Below are 25,695 nucleotides of genomic sequence, written 5' to 3'. Positions count from 1 at the left end.
AAATGTACAACATTTTTCTATTTGAAGGTTATTGTTTGTCTCCAAATGCTGCCCACCTGCCCCTACCTCAACTTTTCAAAAGGGATGGCTCAGTTATAGAGGGCGATGGATGACAGAAGGGCAGAGAAAAGAGCAAGTCTTAAAAGGCCCTCAATACAATTGAAACAGAAATAATACAGGAGCCCACCTAATCCACCAAGCTCTGAATTACTCCTTTCTTCCTGCTAAGGAAAAGAGTTACGAGAGAGGCTCACAAATGGCACAAAAAAAGAAAAGAAAAGAAAAAAACACCTTGGTCTCATATTTCTGCTCCCATCCATGGCACAGAGAAGAATGGCAAGCCTGAAGGGTGTCCAGGTAGGCTTTGGCTCAGATAAAAGTACAGTATCATGATTTCGTAGGTCAGTTACAATTGCCTTGTTGTATTATGAACCAGACATGTAATATGTCTTTTTCCCCCCCTTTAAACAAACAGACACTATTTTATTAACAGCCTCATGAGATGGAGAACAGTTTTTTATTTGTAGTTCATCAAAAGACTAGGACTTATCAGGTGATTTAGGAACTGCAAATAGACCATGGGTGAAAAGGCTCCAGTTTATTAAGGACAAGGCTGCCAGCGACCCAAGCGAACCCTGGGCTTACATTCAGCTGACAAGATGCTCATCTGTGCCTGTCATGATCACAGATATACAAGAGGAGCCTGGGAAGATGCACTGTTGTATGGCAACAAATTGTTTTGTTCAGTTAGATGCATATAGTGCATTTCTAACCAGTTCCCCACTACCCTACTCCACCATATCTCACTTTACAATTTTGAAGATGAAGAAGCAGGAAAAACCACTCCTAAAACAAAACTCACAGGCTTTGTTTTTAGTGGTTCCCATCCTCTGGGTCTTGGACTCCTCAAGGGCTCCTAAATTCTTGAAAATAATTTGTAAATCCATATGCATGCAGATAACTATACCCTTGCAAGTACTTTTATGACTTTCCAAGTGCACTGTGGCAGAGGCCAGTTTGCCTGACTGCCTGAGCTCACAGCTTCCCCCCAGCCTCCCTCACTGGGAGGTGTGGCCATGGGACTGCGTCCCTGTGATGGGATAATAGGGACTGGGACCCTACCAGATTTGAGTCTGGTCGAGAACACAAAAAGTGGATGTGGGCAGAAATGATGCATTCCACTCCCAGAACTACCCGTGAGAAACCTCCCATGCAATTCTCAACATTCTTTCCCCCCATCTGACATCCAGATATAGGCCTTACAGTGACCTTGGAAGCCACGTGTTAAAGATGGCACAGCCTCCATCAACCTTGTCCCTGAGTGACTGCTTGGAATAGATCCCCGACCCCCACTTCGGCCCTGCCAATTAGACTTTATGTAACTAAGAAATAAATTATTTAGTTATAACTCTGAAATTTTAAGATTTTTTTTTCTGCTATGGCAGCTAATGTTTCCTTAACTAATATATGTACATAGAGGCTGCTGTGATTAACAATAAGTACATTCATTTTAGAAGCAATGCCAAGTTCATGGCAGTTTTTGTCACTGCCTATTTTCTCAAAAACACTTCATTAATTCTTTTTTCAACAGTTCCAGGCACATCCAGCTCGATGTGACATATGCAGAGGGTGGAGTGAATCCATCACTGGCCTCAAGTGTACAATGTATTAGGGATGGCAGACACATAAAAATAAAAACAAGTGTATCATTACAAATTACAAGTGCTTGAAGGAAACTGGGCATTGTGAGATATAATGACAGAAGCAATCTAATCTTGGAGGTGGTGGAGGGCCAGGACTTTCTGGGGAAGTGATATTTAAGCTGTAGCCCAGACAGATGACCATAAACTAATTCATTAAAAATAAAGCAAAGAGCTCTCTAGACAAAGAAAAAAAAATTGTGCAAAGTCCCTAAAGTAGGAACAAGGCAGATGCCCTTGAAGAACTGAAAGGAAAGAAGGCCAGGATAGCTGGATACCAGTGAGCTGAGTAAGGGGAAGTGGGGATGGGAATGTGCAGAGCTGGGCGGGGGCAAGCGAGCCACACTTGCAAGACTACAGTAGGGTTTCCGAACGTATTCTAAAGCATGCACTCTCAATGGGGGTGGATAGGACCCCCAACGAGGGCGAAAAATAGGTTTTGGGAAGGTGGATAAGAAGGGTCTCATAGTAGTTAAAGGTATGAAGATTTTGTCGGGGGTAGGGATTAGGGGAAAATGTCTAAAAGGGCGTTTTAGGGAGGTGACAGTGGAAACACTGAGAAATTCTGGTCTAGAGGCAGTAGGAAGCCACTAAAGTATTTAAGCAGGGGATGCCATGATCTGATGTTCACTTCTCAAAAATCCATCAAACAGGAGCTATTAATATTTTTCTATGTTAAAAAAGTTTTCCGGGGCAAGAAGACACTAAGAAAAAAAAAAAAAAAAGTTTTCCGGGCTTGGCACAGTGGTTCACACCCATAACCCCAGAGCTGTGGGGCACCAAGGCAGGAAGATCACTTGAGGCCAGGAATTCAAGCCCAGCCTGGGCAATGTAGCAAGATCCCCGATCTCCACCAAAAAAAAAAATTATTTAAAAAGTTTTTATATTAAGAAAGGTTAGAAACTCTTCTTCTTCATAATTTTAAAATTTCATGGTTAATTGGTATTAATTCACTAGGATCATGTAATCCAAGCGTTTCATTCTACAGAGAGAAAAAAAAAAAAACTCAGAAAGACTATATAATTAACTTGTCCAAAGTCAGGTAATTAACAAGTAGCAAGTGGAGTTTGGATCCTGGTGGATTGCCTTTTCTTTCAGCACCTCTCCCCAAAATTCTACCGTCCCTCCATGCATCCAGCCATGCATGCAATTAGTTTGCATGGCTTCATTTTACAATAATTCATATTTGACCTCCCTCCACATAGTATGAGTTATATGTATAAAAAATATGATTTGTCTTTGTCATGTTCCTGGATCTTTAGAGGAAAAATAATTTCCTGAGCACATATTGTACCCTATTTTGGAAAATGTCAAGATTTGCAGGTTACACAGAAAACACAAAAATGACTTAGCTCTGTGGATTTGGTTGAATGTGTAGGAAGTGGGTGGAATATTGCTCCGCTTTTGTTTTAACCACTGGTGGAAGATTCCCATAGTAAGCCTATTAGTTCCATATTGAAGTAAAAAAACAGTTGTTTCCTGGGCTTCTCAAAATAAACTAGAGGTCTGAAGAGACAGGTGTTGCTTTTCTTTTTTCTATAGAAAAAGCAGCACACATAAAACAGAACACCAATGTTCATAGTTCCATCATTCACAATGGCTAAAAGGCAGAAGTAACCCAACTCTCCATGAATGAATGATAGGTAAACAAAATGTGGTATATATACAATTGTCCCTTGGTATCCATGGGGAATGGGTTCCAGGACTTCCCTGGGAATACCAAAATCCATGGATAAGTCTGCTACATAAAATGGTGTAAAATGTGCATATAACCTATGTACATCCTCCTGTATACTTTCAATCATTCGTAGATTACATATAATACTTAATACAATATAAAAGGTATATAAATGTTATATTTTATTTTTAGAGAATAATGACAATAAAGAAGTCTGTATATGTTCAAGTATAGATGCAAACATTCATTTTTTTTCCAAGTATTTTCAATCTGCAGTCAGTTGAATCCACGGATATGCAGGGCCAAATATATATATGTGTGTGTGAGCATGCATACAATGATTAATCAGCCATTTAAAAATGAAGGAAATTCTGATACATGCTACAATGTGGATAAACCTTGTGGACATTATGCTAAGTGAAATAAACCAGTCACAAAAAGACAAATGCTGTATGATTCCACTTATATGAATATCTAGAGTAGCCAAATTCACAGACACAGAAACTAGAATGGTGATTGCCACAGCTGGGGAAGTGTAGCATGGGAGTAGTTGTTTAGTGGGTACAGAGTTTCAGTTTTGCAAGATGAAGAGAGTTCTGTTGGTATGGCAACATCTATGGATGTTGGTATGGCAGCATAACAATATTAATGTACATAACACTACTGAAGCGTATATTTTAAAATGGTTAAAATGGTAAGTTTTTAAATATATTTTACCATATTATAAATTTTTAAAAAAAATTTTAAAAGGATTTGTTCTGTAAAATTTGGATTCAGTCAAAAGGTTGTGCACTTAAGGATTTAAAGGGCCACATGAGGCCTTAATGCCACAGGTTCGCCGCCCCTGGCTTACATCAATAAATAGGCACTCTTTAACAGTAAACAACCTTTATTTCTCTGACACTGATGTCTGAAAGAAATTTCATAATAATCATTCTTCATGAAATGTACAAGATGCATGACAATGACTATTAGCAGTACGGAAACTTTTCTCTCCATGTGTAGGGCAACATCCCATACCGTATGACTCAGTGGGAGGATAGAGAAAGAAAGAAAAAGAGAGAGAGAGAGAGAGAATTTTCTCTGGTTTGTGGTAGAGATGGGAAGAACCTAAATAATAGGCACATGAAACATTTCCTTCCTTTCCTCCAAGAACGTAGCAACAGTTGCTATATCGCACTTGGGGAGGGAAGGTGTTCAGCATCATGTACTCTGTTTCATCAAGTGTCAGGTTCTTGGATGCCTTGGACGGTTTTCTAAATAAGTATGTGTTACTCTTCCAGGGGCATGACGACTTGAGAGTGCACACAGAAGCGGCAGGTTACTGAGGGGGGTAAGGGTAGAGGGCTTTCGTCTCCCTTTTTCTCTGATCATTTCTCTGCTGCAAAGTGACTGAGAGTTGAAGCTGTTCCCAAACATCTGAAAACCATTTATAAAAAACTGAGGTTACTACAAATAAAGACACTTTAAGCTGGTGGTTCGTATCTTTAGTTCATGATGTAACTAGACACTAAAATAATAGTGTACGCTCTGGTGGGAAAAATCACTGAACAGACTTATGAGACACGTGGTCTACTCCCACCTCTGCCCTTAACAAACTGGGATAAGTCACTCAACTTTCTAGGACCTTACTTCTCTAATCTGTAAATAAAACAGATCATACCAGTGTTTCCCAAAATGTGGCCTTTGGTCCACCTGTGTCTGAATCCTTTGTGGGTATGTGGGCAAGGGGGAAGGCGGCGGTAACCTGTAACAAATGCACACTCCCAGGCTCACCTTAGTTTTATTGAATTAGACTCTCTGAGAGGAAAGCCCAGTAATCTGTAATAAAAAGCTTCTTAGCTGTTAGTTGCACAGATCTCTTCTTTGGTGATCTCTGGAATTATGCAATATAGCAGAACTGACTTGTGTACACTGAAGTTTATGAGCCACAAGACTAAAAGAATCACTAAGGCTCCTTTTCAGCTATACAATCAATCCTATGGTCATGAACAGAGCTGAAAAGAAAAATCAGTGCCTGTGCTACCCACTCCACGGCCCCCAAAATGCGTAATTCTCTGCATAGAGATCATCCCAGTGCAAAATAAATTATTAAAACTGATATGGAATTAATAACTATTCAAAACTATTTCCCCATTCATTTCACCTCATCTCCATTGTCTACCACAAAAGAAGCCTGAATCTCAATCACACCTTAGAGAATTTTAATACCACATGTGATATTTTAAGGCCAGATTTTTACATCATATTAACTCTATGTTCTCCCATAAAACCGTTTCCAAATATGAACATCAACATTTATAAAACAATAAAATACTTACGTGCTGTATCTATGAGCAAATAGGTTAGACTGTGTTTACTTAAGCAAAGAATAGAAAGTTACTAAAAATTTAAAAATTAAAACACAAAAATAAGGACGAGAGAGTACCTATTATTGTGTTTGGCAAGCAGAAGGCAGTCCATAAGCATCCATTCCCTTCCCTAAAAAAAAATTCTCACTTTCTTAGCTGCAGAGAGGGTCAGTAAATCCAGAAATAGACCCTGGGCCTCTAGACCTCAAGTCTAACATAGTTTTTATAATTCTGACCAATGTCTTACTTACTAGAAAATAAAAAGTTTCAGCCTCTGAAAAGTGTGCATCACAACCAGAATGAGTTTTAATGAGACTTGGAATTGGATCGGTATAGAAAAATAAAAATAATGAAAGAGAATAAATAGTGCTAACTTCCAGTTAAACATGGCAGATTGAACACCGTATTTTCTCCACTCTCTCCCAAATGTCTGCTAAAATAACAGTAAATAAATAAAGATGACAAGAGAACTGGAAAGGAGACAACAGCAGACAAAAGATGCCAATAAATTTTTGGAACACGGAAAACTGGTGGAGGAATTGTAACTGCCTTAACATAATTGTGCCTGCAGAGAGAGATAATGATGAGAAGCAAGACCATTTGGCCCGCAGGGCTTCAGACTTGGAGGCACCTGGTTCTGTAGAAAGGGGAGGCAGAAGGATAAAGTTTGTCTACAACTACGAATATTGGTTGCAAAACTATGTAAAAATTACTCCATTGAAAAATAAAATTGAAAGTATAACAATAACATAAAGAAATAAAAACAGGATTTTAAAAGATAGACAATCAACCCAGGAGGCCCAATAACTAATAGGAGTTTTACAAAAAACAAACACGTAAAATCTTGGGAAGGAAATTACTGAAGACATATGAAATAAACATTCTCAAAAACTAAAGGACATAGATCTACTGAAGGCCTATGAAGAACCTATAACAATGAATTTAAATAACTCAAACCAAGGCATAGCATCGTGAAACTTTAGCATAGTGGTCAGCAAACTATGGCCCATGGGCCAAATCTGGCCCATAGCTTGTTTTTGTAAATAGTTTATTGGAACACAGCCATGATTGTTTGTTTACCTATTGTCTATGGCTGCTTTTGTGTTACAATAGTAGATCAATTAGGACACACACAGTATAGCCCACAAAGCCTACAATGATTACTATATTGCCCTTTACAGAAAAAGTTTGCCAATCCCTGCATTAAAGCAACAGATATAAAGTGAACATTCTAGAAGTTTCTAGAAAGCCAAAAAAAAAAGCAGGCTGAAGACACAGGAATTAGATTTAAAATGATACTAGATACCTCAATAGCAACACGAATGCAGCACTGCCATCAAAATTTAAGGGTGGCAGCAGGAGCTAGGAGAAAATTATTTTCAACCTAAGACTCCATGCTATACAAAATAATTATGAGAGTAACTTTCCAGACATAAAAGTAATTAAAAATTTAACTTCCAAAGATATTTTATTTGCTTAAGCTTGCGGAATCTATGAAATGGGGGATGTAACAGAACAAAAGAAGTGAAAGGAAGTCTCAATATGATAGCTATGTGGGTGGCTATGCAGAGAGCAATCAGACCTAATGACAACAGAGGACTGTGAAAGGAGGAACTGATACTGATTGGTACTGTGCCTTAGCTTTTGGAAAAATACTCATAGATATGTGATAGGTCTATAGTAGCATTAGGGGGAAAAAAGTGAACGTTTATATAAATTAAGGATTTTTTTCAATCAAGGTAATTTTTAACTCCAATGAAAAAGAAATGTAAATGAAAAGATAATCAACTTCATTAGTCACTAGGGAAACACAAATGAAAACCACAATGAAACATAACTTCATACCCACTACAATGGCCATAATCAAAAAGTCAGATAATAACAAGCGTTGGTAACGATGTAGAAAAATTGGAACCTTTATACACTGCTAATGGGAATGTATAATCATATAGCCACTTTTGGAAACACTCTGGCAGTTTCTCAAATGATTAAACATAAAGTTAAAATTTGACCCAGCAAGTCCACTCCTAGGCATATACCCAAGATAAATGAGAATAATAATATACTACTTGGCTCACTGTAGCCATTACAATATATTTATAGTAATCATTGATTTTTTAATGTGATAAAAGATAACAAAAGGATGACAAAAGTGGGATGTGAAAGAGAATTAGGAAATAATACTATAATAGGGATTTAATAAAATATGATAAACCAAGAATCACACTAAAGGAATATTATAAGAATTACAGAGGTAACTATCATGAAAAATCTCAAAGAATTAAAAATGGTTATCTAATATTAATATAGCCAAAGGCAAAGTAGAGTTCAGAACAATTATCAGAGATAGAGAAGGTAATTTAATAATAATAAAGGGGTCAATTCACCAAGGTGACATAACAATCCTAAGCACTTATGCACTCAATCACAGAGCTTCAAAATAAATGAAGCAAAAACTAATAGAACTGCAAGAGAAATAGACAAATATTCAATGGGATATGGAAATTTCAATACCCCTCTATCAAGAATTGACACAATAAGTACACAGAAAATCAGTTAAGTATATGGAAGATTGGAAAAATAGTATCAACCAACTTGATCTAATTGACATAGAACATTCCAACAAACAATAGCCAGACTGATCAGGAAAAAATAAAAGGCACAAATTTGTAGAAAGTTTAATTGTTTTCAAATGCACATAGAATATATACTAAGATAGACCACATTCTGGGCCATAAAACAAGTGTCAATAAATTTAAAAGGATTCAAGTTACATAAAGTGTGTTCTCTGAACACATCAGAATTAAACTAGAAATCTTTAACACAAAGATATCTGACAAATCCCCAAATATTTAGAAACTAAATGATGTGTTTCTAAATACCCATAGGTCAAAGAAGAAAAGGATATAAGACAGTATTTTGTACTGAACAAAAATGAAAACACATATCAAAATTTATGATATGCTACTAAAGCAGCACATAGGAAAAAATTATGTAATTAAACACCTGTTTAAAAACACAAATGTTCTTATATCAATGACCTCAGCATACACGTTAAGAAACTAGAAAAATAAGACCAAATTAAAGACAAAATAGAAGAAAAGAATAAAGATGAGAGAGGAAATGAGTGAAATAGAAAACAAAAACAAAATCAACAGAAAAAATTTCATGAAACCAAAAGCTGGTTCTTCAACAAGACTGACATTATACGTTCACACCACTATTCAATCTTGTATTGGAGATTCCAGACAGTTATTATATAAGAAAAAAACAAATAAAAGATACAAGGCTGGTAAAAAAGAAAAACTGTCTTTATTTGCATATGACATGATCATTTGTGTGGAAAATCTGATAAAATATACAAAAAGCTACTACAAATAAATGAGTTTAGTAATGTTAAAAACAGTGCCATTTAAAATAGCATCAAAAATATGAAACCTTTATTACTAAGCCTGAGAAAAATGTGTAAGACTTGTACACTGAAAACTATTATATCAAATATTGCTTAGAACAAAAACTAAATAGAGAGGTGTATCCTGGTCATTGGTTATGAAACTCAATATTGTTAAGAGGCCAATTCTCTCAAAGTAAATCCATAGATTAAAACACTCCCAAATCAAGTACTCACATGCATTTTTTTAATTGTCAAAGTTATTCTAAAATTCACATGGAATAGCCAAATCGACATCTTAAAAATGAAGGACAAAGTTGGAAGAACCACATTTCACAAATTCAAGACTTTCTATACTCAAGATACTGTGTTACTGGCATAGAAAGAGACATATACTTCACCGGACTAGAGAATCCAAAAATAGACCCACACCTATACGAGCATCTGATTTTTGACAAGGATGCAAAGGTCATTCACCAGAGAAAGGATAGACTTTTCAAAAGATCATGCTAGAACAACTGAAAAGCCAAGGGCAAAAAAAAAAAAAAAAAAAACTTAAAAAAAGATCCACACCCCACACCATACACAAAAATTAACTCAGAATGGAACAGAATCTAAATGTAAAACCTAAAACTGTAAAACTTCTGGAAGAAAAGCTCTGTGATTTTGAGTTAAGCAAATATTAGTCATTAAATATGAAATGTCCAATTTCTAATCAAAAGATTCGTTTATATCTTAAACAAGCAGTATAATTAATCAAAATATGCACCTATACCATCAACACTGTTCTGTCATCTTAACAGTAGCTGGTTTGTGCCAGCAGCGAAAAAGCCTAGAGAGCAAGTGGCAATAAAATCACAAAAGGTGTTTTCCACAACTTGTTGAGAATTGAGCATTTTTCCTTCTTAGAAGTTGTCCAAATCCTAGAAGAAGTGGCAGTCAGTTGGTGCAAGGTCTCATGAATATGGTAGATAATAGAGAGTTTCCAAGTCCAGCTGCTGTGGTTTGAGCGGTGTTGTTTCTGCAACATGTGGTCCAGCACTGTCTTAAGAGGATTGGCTTGTCTCTATTGAATAATCTGGGCTGCTTAATAGCAAGCACCCCCATCACTTTGTCCAACTAGTTGTAGTAGACATCTGCTATAATCAACTGACCAGTTTTCATGAAGCTGTAGTATAGTGGATAATACCAGCACTGGGACACTACACACCATTAGCCTTTTCTGATGAATATTCAGTTTGGGATTATGTTTTGGCACTTTGTCTTTATCCAATCATGTGCCTAACACTTGCGATTGTCAAAAAGAATCCACCTTTTATCACACATAACAATACAGTGCATAAATGTTTCGCCTTTATGTTGTGACAGCAAAGAAAGGCAAGCTTTGAGATGAGTTCTCCTCCGATGCTCATTTAATTCATGCAGTATCCAACTATCCCACTTCTTTACCTTTCCCATTTGTTTCAAATGGTCCAATATTGTTGGAACAGGAACGTCAATTCTTGTTGCTAATTCATGTGTAGGTTGAGATGGATTCTCTTCCACTACAGCTTTCATCTCATCATATCCACCTTGGTCTCAGGTCACCCATGTGGCTCATTTTCAAGATTAAAATCACCAGAACAACATACATTGCATTCATTAGCCTCGTCCTTCCCAAACACTTAATTGGTATTTCAAACTGTCTGCACTGCATTGGTTCCATGATGGCATTCATATTTGAAAATAATAAGAATTTTGGACTTATCCATGGTTTCACAAAAACTGCTCTAAAAAAATTTGAAACATAACTACAAGGCAAACCATGTGTTTGAAGAATGAGGATGGGCTGGGCCTGGTGGCTCACGCCTATAATCCTAGCACTCTAGAAGGCTGAGGTGAGGGGATCACTTCAGTCCAGGAGACCAGCCTGGGCAACAGAGTGAGACCCTGTATCGAGAGAGAGAAAGAGAAAGACAGAGACAGACAGAGAGATAGAGAGAAAAGAAAGGAAAAGAAAGAGAAAGAAAGGGGATGTACCTTCACAACGAAAATAAAGCAAGTGTTGAAGTGACATACATGCTAGAGATATCAACTGTCAAACTTAGTACATAAGGAAATCAGCCATTTCATACTTAATAACCTAATATTTCTTAGAAACAGGAGCAAAATCACAATCCACCAGAAAATAATTTGATGAGTTCAGTTTTATCAAAATTAAAAGCTTCTGCCCATCAAAAGACACTGTTAAGAAAATGAGAAGACAGAAAGAATAGGAGAAAATATTGCAAATCCTATACATGATGTAAGATTCTTAACCAGAATATATAACAAATTCTCCCAACTCAATGATAAGAAAACTAGCAACCCAATTATGGGCAAAATATTTGAATAGGAATTTTATTAAAGTAGATACATGGATTCTAAATAAACCTATGAAAATGTGCTAAACATCATTAATCATCAAGGAATTGCAAATTAAAACCCAGAACAAGCTACCACTATAACCATTTCCATAGCTAAAATAAAAGACCACATCAGGTGCTGACAAGGCTACAGAGGAACTGGAACTCTAATAGGCTGCTAGTAAGAAAAGGGTACAACCTTTTGAAAAACTGAGTTTCCTAAAATGTTAAGATTAACCCCCCCCATATAATTTAGCCATTCCAGCCCTAGGTATTTACCTAACACAAAACCACATATCCACACAGAAACTTATACACAAATGTTCAGAGCAACTTTATTTGCAATAGCCAAAAATTGGAAACAAACACACTGTCCATCAATAGGTGACTGTTGATGGAAAACCAACTGTAGTTTATCCATATGATTCTCAGGAACAAAAAGCAAAGAATTACTGATACATGCTACAACATGGATAACCTCAAAATAGTTGTGCTGGGTAAAAAAACAAACAAACAAAAGGAATGGGGGGGGTGGTTCCACTTACATAAAATTATAAACTAATACGTAGTAACAGAAAGTAGATCATTATTTGCCTGTTGATATTGGATTTAAGAAAAGGTGGGAGGAAGACATTACAAAGGGGACATGAGGAAACTTGGAGGTGATGATGTCCTGAGTGTGTACATATGAGGCCTGGAAAGTATCCAGCCATGTAATATGAAAAATAGAAACATTTACTGAAGAAGATACAAGAAACACTGTACATAGGACACTGACGCCTCAGTCCCCTTCAAAATAGGCACCTTGGGACCTCACACAGTTATCCCAGAGTCTGTTAACCTAACCCATACATTCTCAGGTGTTTTGCTTGTTGCAGGGCTTCCAGAACATGGATCACTTTCAATAGATTCTCGACCGTATTTGAAGCATTTGTGCCACACTTTTATTTGCACTGCACTCATTGCATCATCCCTGAAAGCTTCCCGAATCATCGGAACAGTTTCTACAGAGGAATGTTCAAGCTTAATGCAAAATTTCATGCAGATTAGTTGCCTTACTTGCTCAGTCATTTTGAATGTGATGACCACATAGTACACATGCTCACTCAATGGCATCTAGCACCGGACTGACTAGTACAGTGAAGCCATCGTTGTTCATGTTAGCACATTACAGTCCACCCTCCTTGGCTATAAAGTTACATGGATGTTGCACAAACCAAACCATTCTCATTATATTAGCAATGGCCGGATACTTTATGGACAGACCTTGTATGTCAAAACTTAAACTGAACACCTTAAATATGTGAAGTTTACTGTGTGCCAATTATACTTCAAAATAATACAAAGCAAGTTAAAACCCTCAGTAGTCTTTTGTAACCATGCAGAGTTACTATCATGGTAAAAAATGAAAATAAAACAACAGCAACTACATACAGGAGAACCACCAAAGAAACAAGCCAGGTTCAAGATCCTTAGCTAAAAATCAGGTGCCCTATAAAGGCACAAATTCTTTCAGCTGCCCTGGAACCATTCACTTCATTACTAAATTCCTAACAAGGATACCATTTAGAATGCCACTGTACATGAAATAAACATTTGTTATGTTTGAATGAGCTATCATTCATATACCACCAAAAGAACATGGATTGCCACTAAATGCTATTTTTAAGCAATAGTAATGAATTTTTGATCTGGCAACACAAATTTCTTGAATGTTGATTTTACAATGGATTGCTATAGTCAGGTTATTGAAATCATTTAGTTGCTAATACCTACTGATTAAAACCATTAGTTGGTTATGCACTTCCTTACCTGGGAGTAATTAGGGTAATGGGATGAATTTGGGTTCAGTTTTATAAGAACCTAAGGAGTGAGCTGTCTTCAAGTTGCAGGGAAAGAAAAAAATCTTGCAAGTTAGGAGGGTAATTCAGTCAGAAGAAGAGAGGGAAATAAGCCTTAAAAGCAGAAATTTAGTGAGAAGAAAGAAATTCTGGAATTTCCGAATATTTTTTGTTTGCATTAAAATTGTTCTTTGGACTATCTGGAGGGTACAAGTCAGGTATAATTCAGTTTAGGCAACAGAAACTCCTGATTGCAGAGCCTCCTTTTACTATTATGTGTACAAGAAAGGTCTGATAACTCTGGTAGTCATGCCTTTATGTATTCAGTGCTTTTGCTTAAAAAAAAAAAATAAAAAACCTTAAAGGATATATAAATTCCAAACAATGTTTAAATCATCTAACACTGGCTATCAGTCATAGAATGATTTCTTCTTGATTTAAGAATCCTCAAATTTCCAATCCATTTGACAATTAACTACAATGCCCATGTGATTCTTTAAAAGTGAAGACATTGAAACAGTCCTGTGAGATCAGCTGCTTGACAATCTTCTGACCAAGCTAACTTTCAAAGGCATTTTGCATTTTACCAGTACACGGAACCAATCTACCACTTTAAAACTCTTTTCTATCCTTTTCCTGACAAGTTTAGTCAGATCCCTCACATGTGGAGAACAGCCCTGAAGAGAGGAACAAGAAAGATCCATTTGGAGGGAAATAATAAACCACTTCCAACACACACCCACACAAGACCCAAATCTGCTTTCATCATCCTCATCCAAAAGAAATGGTTGAGAACTGGCGCACGGAAGAACAGGTGTGTAATGTCAGGAAAATCAGCGTGTCATGAATGCCAAGAAGGCACCTGAGGATGACTTGAAGTGGGTTTGAACAGGCAGTGGGAAAGCATTTTTAAAAATACTACTTGCAAGTCTAAGAAATGACATTAAGCCCCTCTTTAGCTTCTTTGCTGGATCCAAATATCAGCAAATATGTTAGCAACATCTCCAGGATAAGGTAGAATTTCTAGCCCTGTGGGTATGTATGAATAAGACAAGTTGTTGTCTTAATTTGGTTTAGCTGTCGGCATGCCTGATGATGTTGGAGCTGGCAGTGCCTTGGAGAACGTAGGCCAAAGCCCTCATTGAACAGATGAGGAAATGGAAGGTAAGGGCCTTGACTGAAATGACACAGCTAGTTAGGGACAGCGCCAGGACTGGAAGCTACATGTCAAGACTCCTGAGCCTCTTAGGCCTTTTTTTTTTTTTTACTATTCTCCTTTGAGTTTACTTTAGGGGCCATGATTCTATAAAAAATAAGTCCCATTAAGGCAGGCCAGTTTTGCACAATGGTTTTCAACCCAGCTGCACGATGGAATCACCTGGGAGCTTTAGAAATTCTGATGCCCCAGCCTCCCCTCTCACCCAGGATTATGATGTAATCAGGCTGGGGTGTGGCCCCGGCAGAGGAAATTTCAAGAACTCCCCTAGGTGATCCTACTGTGCAGCCATTGTTGAGAAACCCTGCCATGGAGCGGGGCATGATGGGAATAAACGTGTTGATAATTAGGACAAGCTTTTCCAATTGTTTGTCGCAGTCCAACCTAGGCAGGTGTTACCTACTAAAAATTTCTATTACTAATTAGGGTAATTCCTGCTCCTTTGGACCTAGCGGCCTCTGGGCCCTTCTGAACCTACATTCTTGGTCCCCTCTCAGCCTCTGGAAGTGCACCACTGCAATCAAAATGACCATTAAAATAGAAATCTGAAAACAAGTTTAAAAACGTTAAAAGCGAGGGAAGGAAATCCCCCTATTTGGACACTTCTCCATAAGCAAAACAGGGGAAAGGGAGGCTATCTGGCGATAATTCCGGCCAAGAGTATTTGGGCATTTTCCCAGAATTACCCAAGTAATCCTGTGAAAAGCCATCTACGTAAGCTAAATTATGTACAAACTGCCTAAATCGTGGGTTTTAATAAGAAGTTACCTGACTCTGGGAAGCGGGAAAGCCAAGGACGCCACAGGCAATTTGGGTTTGACTTGACCCAGACCCCGCCCCATTCCCGAAGCAGCTCCCTCCGGGGTCTTGCAATAGAAAGTGACAACAGAGCAGACTGTAAAGTAGACACTGTCTCCCAGGGCCCTTCTGCACAGCCTGGGGCCCGAACCAATCGCTCAGGAGAACGCCCCAATTCCTACACCCCACACCCAGGGAAGCCCGGAGGAGGTGTGGTCGGGGCCCAATGCTCCTCCACCCCTGGGGCCCCCGACGCGGCGGGGGCACCAAGCAGCCCACCTGGCCGGGCGTCCGCACACCTTACAACGCTGCGCCCCACACTGGCACTCGGGTGGCCCTAGGGTGACGAAGTCAGAAGTTCACTGGGTCCCCGGAAGGGCAGAAGTGAGGAGGAGTGTGCGAGAGCCCGGGCCTCCCGGGCGCCGCCCGAGCCTCCGCCAGCAGCGGGAGGGGGCTCCGCGAGGGTGGGGGTCGCGGGCTGCCGGGTGGTGACCGCTCCCCCGCTCAGGCGCCGCCTTCTCAACCCCGACTCTGCCTGGCTGAAAACAGGACCCGGGCGCAGGCGAGAAGCCGGGACAGCGTCCCAGGAGGCTGGGCCGAGGCTAAGCGAAGAGACTGACCCCGCCAGCCCGGAGCTCGCTGTCAGGGCCCGCCGGAGCCTCAAATCCGCGCCACCTGTCCCAGCTTGGGCGGCAGCGCAGCCCTAGGGGAGACCGTCGCGGAAGAAGAGAACGCGCCCCAGGTTGCAGCCTAGGCTAGAAGAAAAGTCCGAGAGAGACGCAAGACGCGCAGGCTGCCCTACCTGTCCGGCGACATAGAGCAGGCACCAGGTGCCACCGAAGAGGCGGGCCAGGAACCCCGGGCACCCGGGCGCCTCTAGCCTTGCCATGGTCCCCGGCGGGGACCAACGGGAGTCTTGGGCGTAGACACCCTCCTGGAAGTAGCAGCCGCGGACTGGGGGCTCTGCGGCGGCCGGCGTGCGGGCTCGAGGTGCGCCCCGCGGGGCAGGGCTGCGCTGCGGCCGGCAGCGCGTCTTCGGAGTGGCAGTGCGGCTGCGGAGCGGGGCTGCTTTGAATGGGAGCGCGTGCGCTGGGGGTGGGGGCGTTATTTGTGAATGTGCTGCTTGTCTTGGCTCAGGATGGTTCGCGCTCGGCCCCCCCCCCCAGCACCCCCTCCGGCTCCTGCTCCTCCCTCCTGTGTCAGCCCAGCGAAGGCGGGGAGCGCAGACACCCAGCCGCCCGGGCAGCGACCGCAGTGCGCACTTCGGGAAACCCGAGCGGGGCTGCGCGCTGCCTTCTATTTATTTATTCTTTTTAAAAGGGAGAGTCGCGCACGGCCCACCTTGCTCACATTTGGAATGCCACCCTGCCGGCCCTCGGAGAAGGAGAAGCTCTCCCCGGACGCTGGCGCTTTCCGGGAACGAGTCCCAGGGGCCATTCCCTGCGCGCTTTCCCTGGAGCTCGGAGCTCCACTTGCGGTTGCGGCCCCGGGATCCTCGCAAGACCCTCCTGGGGCTGGGGACGGTTTTGTTCGTGTAGGGAGGGGGCAATGATTAAGAAACTCGAGAGCCCACATAATGGGACAGAATTGAACTTTATGATGTGTTTGTCCGTGGGGACCTGTCCCCTAGGAGCTCTTGGAGATTTTTCCTGTGGAGTTGATTTGTTTTGCAACCTGGATCAGGAAAAAGAGAGCTGGGGTCCCAAGCGACGAGGACCCACGACAGTTGAATAGGGAGGTCGTGACCCCAGGAGCCGTCGTTGTGCCCAGGGAGCCCAAGACATGTGTTGGGTGAAACTGACTTCCCGGTTGTCTTCCTGCACTGATGGGTTGCTGGGGGCAAGCTAGGGCGCCCCCTTCTCGGTTTGGGCCAGGCTCTCACTACACGGGAGGCTGTCGGGCTTTCTCTGTATCAGCAGGTAAACAGCGCTCGGTCGCAGTTCTTCGCCATCGCGACCCGGTCTCATTTCTTCCTGGAAACCTGGCGCGCTCGAGCCATTCTCCCAAAGCATCTTTATAAGAAAGCAAATCCCCCCGCCCTGCTTGCGGCCGTCTTCCAGGCCACTCCACCCCTCTCCAGCCTTGGCAGTAAAGCTAGAAGAGGCGGGGAGCTGGCCTCACTTCAGTAAACTCCGTAAGATAAGGGGATGCGGCGCCGCGCTCGTGAAATAACTTTTGTGAAGTTCCCACGTGCGCGCGTTGGGATGAGCCCAGCATAAAATTGAGACGCCAAGACGCCGCCATACTCCCTAGCAACCATTCATTCAATCCACATATTCCTAAATGCCTACTCCTCGCCAAGCGCTGTGCTTAAGCACTGTAGCCCATCAAGCGACAGAGACAGACGCGGATCCTTTTAATTGGGTAAACAGACCAGACACAAACTGTCTGCTGATAGAGTGAGAGGCAAAGTCAGGGCAGAAGTGCCTATAGGAAATGAATGTCATATGCGCCAATACCAGCGTTTGTCCCCAGAATAAGGGTTTTGTACTTGCATATGGTAAAGGAGGCTGCTTCCCAGAATTCATCTATTTACTCATCATGTGTGTATTTATTGAGTTCCCAGGGTGGAACGGGGGGACATCTATCTTTGAGCTTAGAATCCCAGAAAGTTAAAGCTCAAACATCAAAAATCTTTAGAGATCCTTTTTTGAAGGGGTTTTAGGCTAGATTTTCAACTTGAATTGGTAAAAAGGGTAATCATTGTAAAAATGAACAAAAACACAACAATATAAACAAATACTACAGAGGCTACAAACAGGACAGCATTCCTATGAAGGGTTGCAAATGGCTTGTCTTGCTAGGACGATTGAGCCACAATGTTGAGCAGAAAAAGGCACGGCTGTGCTTGGTGGGGAGGTGGTCCTAACATGTTGGGGTAGAGGAGCCCTACAGCACCAGCCTGGAAGAACGAAGAGAAATGGTGCCCAAGGAAGCAGTGCTAGGCAACACTGACTGAATGAAATCTTCAAACAACCTTTAAGTTAGGTGCAGATTACACCAAATTAACATGCAAGAATCCTGAATCTCAATGAGTACACTACTAGGATAGGAACCAGGCCCTGGATGGGAGACAGCAACAGAATTTCAAGATTGGAAGGGAGCTCTAGCCCAAGCACATACTATTCCAAACCACAAAGAATTTGACCTTTTAGTCCAATAGCCACACTTTTATTTTTAAATGTGTGAAGGAACTAAGGCCCAAGAAAATTAAGTGATATACCCAATGTCTCACACTTAAGCAGCAGATGAATTTATTCCTACCTTGATGCAATTCGAAAAGCACAAGCTGCTTCTATTCCTTGAAAAATGAGGTAGAAGAAGAAAACAGGAATTGAAAGTTAATTAATAAGGCAGTTGAGTGTATGGTTAAAAAAGTGACAAAAGTCCAAAAGAGGGGAGGCCAGCTAGGAAGATGCTGCCATAAACTGGCCATAGATGATGAAGGCTTCATTACTGGAGATGCACTCTGGCTAGTGGAGAGCAAAGCAGTGTTGGCAAAGCCAGGCAGGAGAAGGGAGCACTGTTGGTTCTCATGTGAGAAGATGGCGCCTCCTTAGAGTCTCTTCATAGCACGGTTCCAACTCCAGACCCTTGTGTCTGACACCAGACTCAAATGTTAGAGTCTGAGTTTGTTGATTGTTTATTGTTTGCTTAAAAATCCATAGATTCTTGTTGGAGACTAAGACCCTCCACATCCCAATGACTAGTCCTACCATAGGCCTCACCCCAGAAAATAGCCTAAGACAAAAATAGCACCCAGCCCTCCAGCTATAGTTCTGAGAAGAATCCATTCCATGACGTGCTTGCTCCAGGGCATGCTACCTGCAATTGTTCCCGACCCCCTGCCAGGTTGAGGTTGAGTGATCCATCACAAACAGCTTCCGATGCCAATAAGACGCTGATTGGGGCTGATTGGCCCACACCCAAGCCTCATCATCCCCCCACTCTATTTTTCTGTTTCTACTTCCTTGTTTCTGTATATAAAACCTACTAAAAATCCAAGTAAAGTAGACCTTGACAACTCTTTGCTTGGTCTCGTTCCTTTCTCTCGCCCATCTCTTTCAGGCAAGGTCCCCCTTGACCCCCGCGAGTAACAGAAGTTCCCACGGGCCGGGACAAGCCCAAGAATGCTCCCTCCCGCACCCTTAGAGAAAATATGCAATCAGTCAATTACTGTCAACTCCACTTTTCAGTATATTCAGGCATCTAACACCTCCTATTTTGCTTGTTCTTCCAGCCTTACCCCGTATGTAGTCACTGCAACGTTTCTTGAGCATAGAGAATATTGTGTGTTAGTCATGCTTTTCCCCAGACTCACTGTACATCCTGCTGACGAATTGCTTAAATTTTGGGAGCGTGGCACCACAATGCCCCGAGAAAAGAGAGAGCCCATCACGGCCATAACACTCACAGTTGTTCTAGGCCTTGGTGCCACAGGGGCTGGAACAGACATAGCCTCTCTAGTCACCTCCAACCAGCAGTACCTGCAGCTCTCTGCTGCCATCAATAATAATCTCCAAGAGCTACAGCAGGGCCTAAAATATCTCAAAGAATCCCTCCCTTCACTTTCTGAGATAGTGTTGCAAAATAGAAGAGGCATAGACTTAGTGTTCCTCCAAGAGGGAGGCTTGTGCGCAACACTCAAAAAAGAATGTTGCTTTTACGCAGACAAAACAGGTCTAGTAAAAGATAGCATTGAGAGAGTTAGACAGAGCCTAGAAGATAGAAAAAAACGGAGAGAATAAAGTGAGGCATGGTATCAAAATTGGTTTTCTACATCCCCCTGGCTATCCATACTGCTTCCCAGTGTCTTAGGGCCATTTGTAGGTTTTTTGTTGCTTCTCACTTTTGGGCCTTGGGCATTCAAAAAACTAACCAACTTTGTCAAGTCGCAGGTAGACACAGCCACACAAAAATCGGTCTCCGTGTTTTACCAACGGCTAGAACAAAGAGGCTCCAGAGAAGACCTCCATACAGAGTCTCCCCATTCAGCCACAGAGGGTCTAAATTTCTCAGACCTTGCCTCAGACATGGAACGCAGTTGGTTCCAAAGGCTGTGGAGACGCCCATGACGGGATTATCGCGATGCCACGTACCAGGTGCACACCCCGCCAGCTGTGAGGTAACTCCGTGACGGGAATATTGTAGGTCCATGGCCGGGGGCACACTTCATAATCAGAAGTGCCGGAGCTGGATGCCACCTACATAGCCTAAGACAGAGGCCTCACCGTCATTTCAATCGCCCGATCTTACATTTGGGGTGCTGGTCGCGGAAGCCCATCACGTAGCCTAAGACAGGCTCTCCACCAACCTGTGTAAATCTCCCTCATATTAATAAAGATAGGGGGAGATGTTGGAGACTAAGACCCTCCACATCCCATGACTTGTCCTACGCACAGGCCTGGCCCCGGAAAATAGCCTAAGACGAAAATAGCACCCAGCCCTCCAGCTATAGTTCGGAGAAGAATGCATTTCATGATGTGCTTGCTCCAGGGCATGCTACGGGCTGACTGGCCCACACCCAAGCCTCATCATCCCCCCACTCTATTTTTCTGTTTCTACTTCCTTGTTTCTGTATATAAAACCTACTAAAAATCCAAGTAAAGTAGACCTTGACAACTCTTTGCTTGGTCTCCTTCCTTTCTCATGCCCATCTCTTTCAGGCAAGGTCCCCCTTGACCCTCTCAAGTAACAGAAGGTCCTGTGGGCCGGGACAGATTCTTAACCTACTTTCAATCAGTATACATCAGAGATAATTTAAAGAATGACTGAATGAGAAGGACCAAAGTATTCTCATTACCCACTGAAGATCAGGTTTCCTGGATCCTGCATAAATCGTAGAAAGGATACTTTAAAACAGATGTCTGTATCTACTTAACAGCTTAATAAGCTCACTGTGACACAGGGATTAAGAAATGTCACATTGCTCGGGTCCTGGAATCCACATGGGGTGTCAGAAGCCCACAGCCACCACTGCTGGCTCCTTGTCTCACCACAGTTTCAATCTTGCCAGAGCCTGTGCCCTGGCCCGCAGCCCCTCCCTGTGAAACTGGCATCAGGAGAGTGTCTGGGCCATCACAAGGCAGACCTCTGAAAGGACAGTCCACTCAGAACAGGAGAATGCATGAGGCTGAGGCTGCCTCTGACTCTTCCTCTTGGTCTCAGTGGTGCTTTCACTCCATGGACTGTTTACTAGGTCCCGACCCTTTCCTCAGCCCTCACTTTTCTTCCTCTCTCTTTTTATCCATTATCCTTTTATTTCCAGGACCCATCATTTCAAAAACACTCATTTCAATACCCTTCACTCTGTTGCCCTTTGGTGTTTTTTCACTCCAACTCAAAATGAACTCAGTTACCTGCTTTCTTGGTGCCTGCCCTACGGGAGTAATCACTGCAGAGAAAAACCACAGAACAGGACAGATAAGTGTCACCATAATACCATCTTCACCAGCCTCAAACACACTGTCAACACTGCCCATCAATGCTTCTACTTTTCTCCCATCCATTCACTCTCACACTATCCCACCCCCTGCAATGCCTATTTCAAACCTTCTCCACTTTCTCCAAACCTCCACAGCCTCCTTCACCCTGCTTCCTTTGAGAGGACATACAGAACTCTGACTTTTCAGAGGCAAGTGAATCAGCTGAATGGGAGAAATATCTACTCCCACCTTTTTGCACCAAACCTACTTATATCCACAGCCATCCTCCCCTTCAGTTTTCTCTCTAAGGCTAGTCCCTTCACAATGTTCTGGGTCTAATCCTCTCTTACCTTCAACTACTAAAGAAACTTACTACAAGTTTTCCCTTCTCTGTACTGTATATTCAACAACTGCCTAAACTGTATCCTACCTTTCAATATTCAAACATGCTCAATCGTCCTCCATGTGTAAATAAAGAGATTAGTCCTCCTTCAACGACCTCATATCTTCTTCCTTCACAGCCACATTTCCTGAAGGTTTTGTTTATACTTCCAATGCCCTACTCCCTTTCTATTTCATCCTCAGTCTATTCCAGTCATGTTTCAGCCACCTTCATCCTACAAAAATCTAACAGAACCTGCTCTCGTCACCAATGACCTCCATGCTGTCACATCCAATGAACATTAGTCCTCTTCGTCCTTGTCGTCACAAAACTGCATGACATAGTTGATTACTCTTTCCTTCTTGAAACTTTCTTCTCTGTTGGCTGGTGTCAGAAGTTGGCATGTCGCTTCTAGGAATACGACTTGTGGACTTGTTGAAGGTGTTGTCCCTTTCCTCCTGATCCTTTTCTCCAGTTAACTCGTTACTGAGCCCCTCCCAAACCTGGGTTGGGTTTCTTATTTATATGCACTGATACATCTGTATACTTTTCCTAGGGGACTTTATCTTAAATTTGTGATTATACTTTTATTAATATGATTAATTAACCAAAATATGCCCTCCCCTTTCCCACCAGGTTGTAAGTTCTACAGGAGCAGTTCACCATTGTGGTCCTATTGCCTACCCAGTTCAAATGCCTAGCACATGTTTGACACAAATGAAATTTGTTGAATTAATAAATGGATGATTTAATACTTCACATCTTTCAGTGGGTTAACCTGGAAAATTAAGCAAACACAAACAGGAAGCTCCTTGAAGACAGGTATTATAGGCTATTGACCTTTATCCCAGTACCTAGGGCAGTCCTGGGAACTTAGTGGATACTCCAAAAAATGACTGACTAAAATGAATGGACAGTACCCACTAACAGAATGGGAGACTGCCTAATCACGTAAATTCCTAGGCCTGTATATAGTTCTTGATTAGATAATAAAACAAACCAACAACACTTCCTCCTTCTGAAAAATATAATGAAGTTTGGTATACAGCCAATTATGTTTTCTATCATCACCTCAAAGAGTCTCCAATAAAAAGAAAACAAGAAATAATATAAATAATAAAGTCCATCATAATACAAATTATTCCTTTTACTAAATGCTTATAAGAAAGGGTGGAGAGCCTACATTCTGCTCCCAAGAGTTAAGATTTATCTAAATTATTTCTAATGAGTATATCTTGTACATTATAAAATCTTCAGCAAGAAAAGAATTTTCTGATAACTGGCTCAAATCCTGCTTCATTCTCCCCTTGGTCTTTAACTAGATGGAAATGCCCTCTTGTCAGCCTTCATTTGCCTCAGTAGACAAGCAAAACACAAAGCAAAGCTGTTCAGTCAAGCAAAATGTTCATTTTGACAAGTTGAATGTCACACACTTTGCTAAAAGAAAATATACATACCTGAATTATACAGTTAAAAGTCTCCTCCTTGCATGAAGTCATTTCAACAATATACCAGTCCACAGAGATATGTGGCTTCAACTATTACAAACTGTTAAATTATGTGCATAACAAAAAAGATAGGGAACATAATAAAGTAGTATGTTTATATCTGACATAAATAACTGAAAACCATATTTCGAGAAAGTAAACACCGAAAACCAGCAATTTTACTTACTCTGTGCCCCAATTTAATCTCTGTTCTAATTCTTTTATGTGAACATACAGATTTTTCTTTAGTTTTAGCTACTGTATTTCTGGAGTTTTAAATTACAAGCATAAAGATTAGCTGACACTAAATAAACAAAATTATATGAATTAACATTCAGATCGAAATATTTAAAATTACCTCTGCTTTCTTCTAAGGGGAAAACAGTGTCTCAAGAGGGTTATAACTTATCAGCAAGCTTATCTTTCTGTTCTGTAGCACTGGGTTACTGAGGAGTGTTTGTACTCACAGTGATTCCCTGGCATCTAACTGCATTCATGATAGTGTGTTAGTAATGCGCATACTTAATCTCTTGATGTTGGCTTGCGGGAGTCTCAAATATAAAATGTGACAGCATTTGTTTTTCTTACCACATAAAAAATGACATCACAAACTGTTAAGAGGTTAAACCATATATTATGGCTTCGTTTCAGGTCACTGTTTGCGTCATATGACTGCCCAACAGGGACCAAATCTAACACACTTAACATTCCTGAGTCTAATAACATATATAAACGCGTTTGGGTGAGGCCCATTGGGTGTGGTTTTATCACACAGAAAATCTTATATAATAACCTTTTCAAAAAATTGTCATTCTTTCTCCATGTGTTGAAGGATTTGTCCAAATAATACAGCGAAGGACAACAGAGATTATAAAGGACTCAAAAAATTACATTTAGAAACAGACATATTAATTCTGCTCATCTTCTCTGAAGACCTCAGAAACTGTTTACCTGAGCTTGGCAACAAGCTTTCTATAATTCAGTCTGTCGACAAAAATATTCAGTTTCCATTTTCTGTTAGCCATTATGAAATTATGTAAAAGAAGGAAAGGATATGATCGCTGTTCTTTCAAAACACACAATTAAGTTTCATACAAATACATTAATGATAGAAATGTATGCCCCCCAAATATTTGTTCTCTATTATCTTAAAAGCCCTTTGAGAGTATTCTGTTCCTGTCATTTTTGTGTCCTTAGTACCTGCCACCCAGTGGGCACTCAATAAACGTTTGATGAACTGTGCTGAACATTTATTCTAACACAAACCATATTGATGAGCGCTGTGAGGGGTAAACATTGATTCCATATTTATGCCCAGCTATCTGAAGCCAAGGTTGGAACATTTCGAAGATCAGAATCCTTACTTTGATAAAGTGCTGATATGGCAGGCTCTAAGACATAATCTAAAATATTATAGAAAGTATCTGTGGTTTAGGAGGTAGGTCTTAGCTAATTCAACATTATTTTTTCTTTTCTTTTTTCTTTGAGACAGTCTCACTGTCGCCGTGGGTGCAGTGCAGTGGCATCATAGCTCACTGCAACTCCAGCTTCTGGGCTCAAGCAATCCTCCTGCCTCAGCCTCCCTAGTAGCTTGTACTACAGGCGTGCACCACCGCACCTGGCTGGTATTTCTATTTTTTTTTTTTGTAGACATGGGGTCTTGCTCTAAGGCTAGTCATGAACTTAATTCAACATTTTTATACAGTTTTTTTTTATTAAAAAATGCTGCTTTGAAATACCAATATTTTGTGTGTTTGGTATGTTTTACTTCATTACATTATCATCTATTACAATAGCAGTTCATGTTCTCTCTGCTCACAGGCATACCTAGAAAGCAAGTAGATAAAGGACAGTAGCATACTTATTCAGAACTCAAAATCTAAAGTTCCTTAGGAGCTAGATTTCAACATCATATGAAATCACTGTTAGCAAACACAACAAGAGCAAATTACTGTCATCTATTTTCTAAGCAACATTCCACTTTTCAGTTGTTGCCTTTGACTGGATATCAAGAGTCTCTGCTTATTATAATCACCTTTTAT

At 41.0% G+C, this 25,695-nt stretch overlaps 1 protein-coding gene across 2 annotated transcripts in view; it reads right to left on the bottom strand.

Moving 5' to 3' along the window:
- ADAMTSL1 (ADAMTS like 1) overlaps positions 1-16,322 on the bottom strand; it is an 856,830-nt gene extending 840,508 nt beyond the window's left edge. For both annotated transcript variants that reach the window (XM_012769704.2, XM_012769705.2), the window contains exon 1: positions 16,162-16,322. In XM_012769704.2, the coding sequence (XP_012625158.2) occupies positions 16,162-16,248 (87 nt within the window). In that variant the 5' untranslated portion in view covers positions 16,249-16,322. The remainder of the gene's footprint in view (positions 1-16,161) is intronic.
- Positions 16,323-25,695: the final 9,373 nt, after the last annotated feature.

Source organism: Microcebus murinus, chromosome 12, assembly GCF_040939455.1.
Source record: "Microcebus murinus isolate Inina chromosome 12, M.murinus_Inina_mat1.0, whole genome shotgun sequence".
Taxonomy (NCBI): domain Eukaryota; kingdom Metazoa; phylum Chordata; class Mammalia; order Primates; family Cheirogaleidae; genus Microcebus; species Microcebus murinus.
This window is presented reverse-complemented; position numbering and strand designations above follow the sequence as displayed.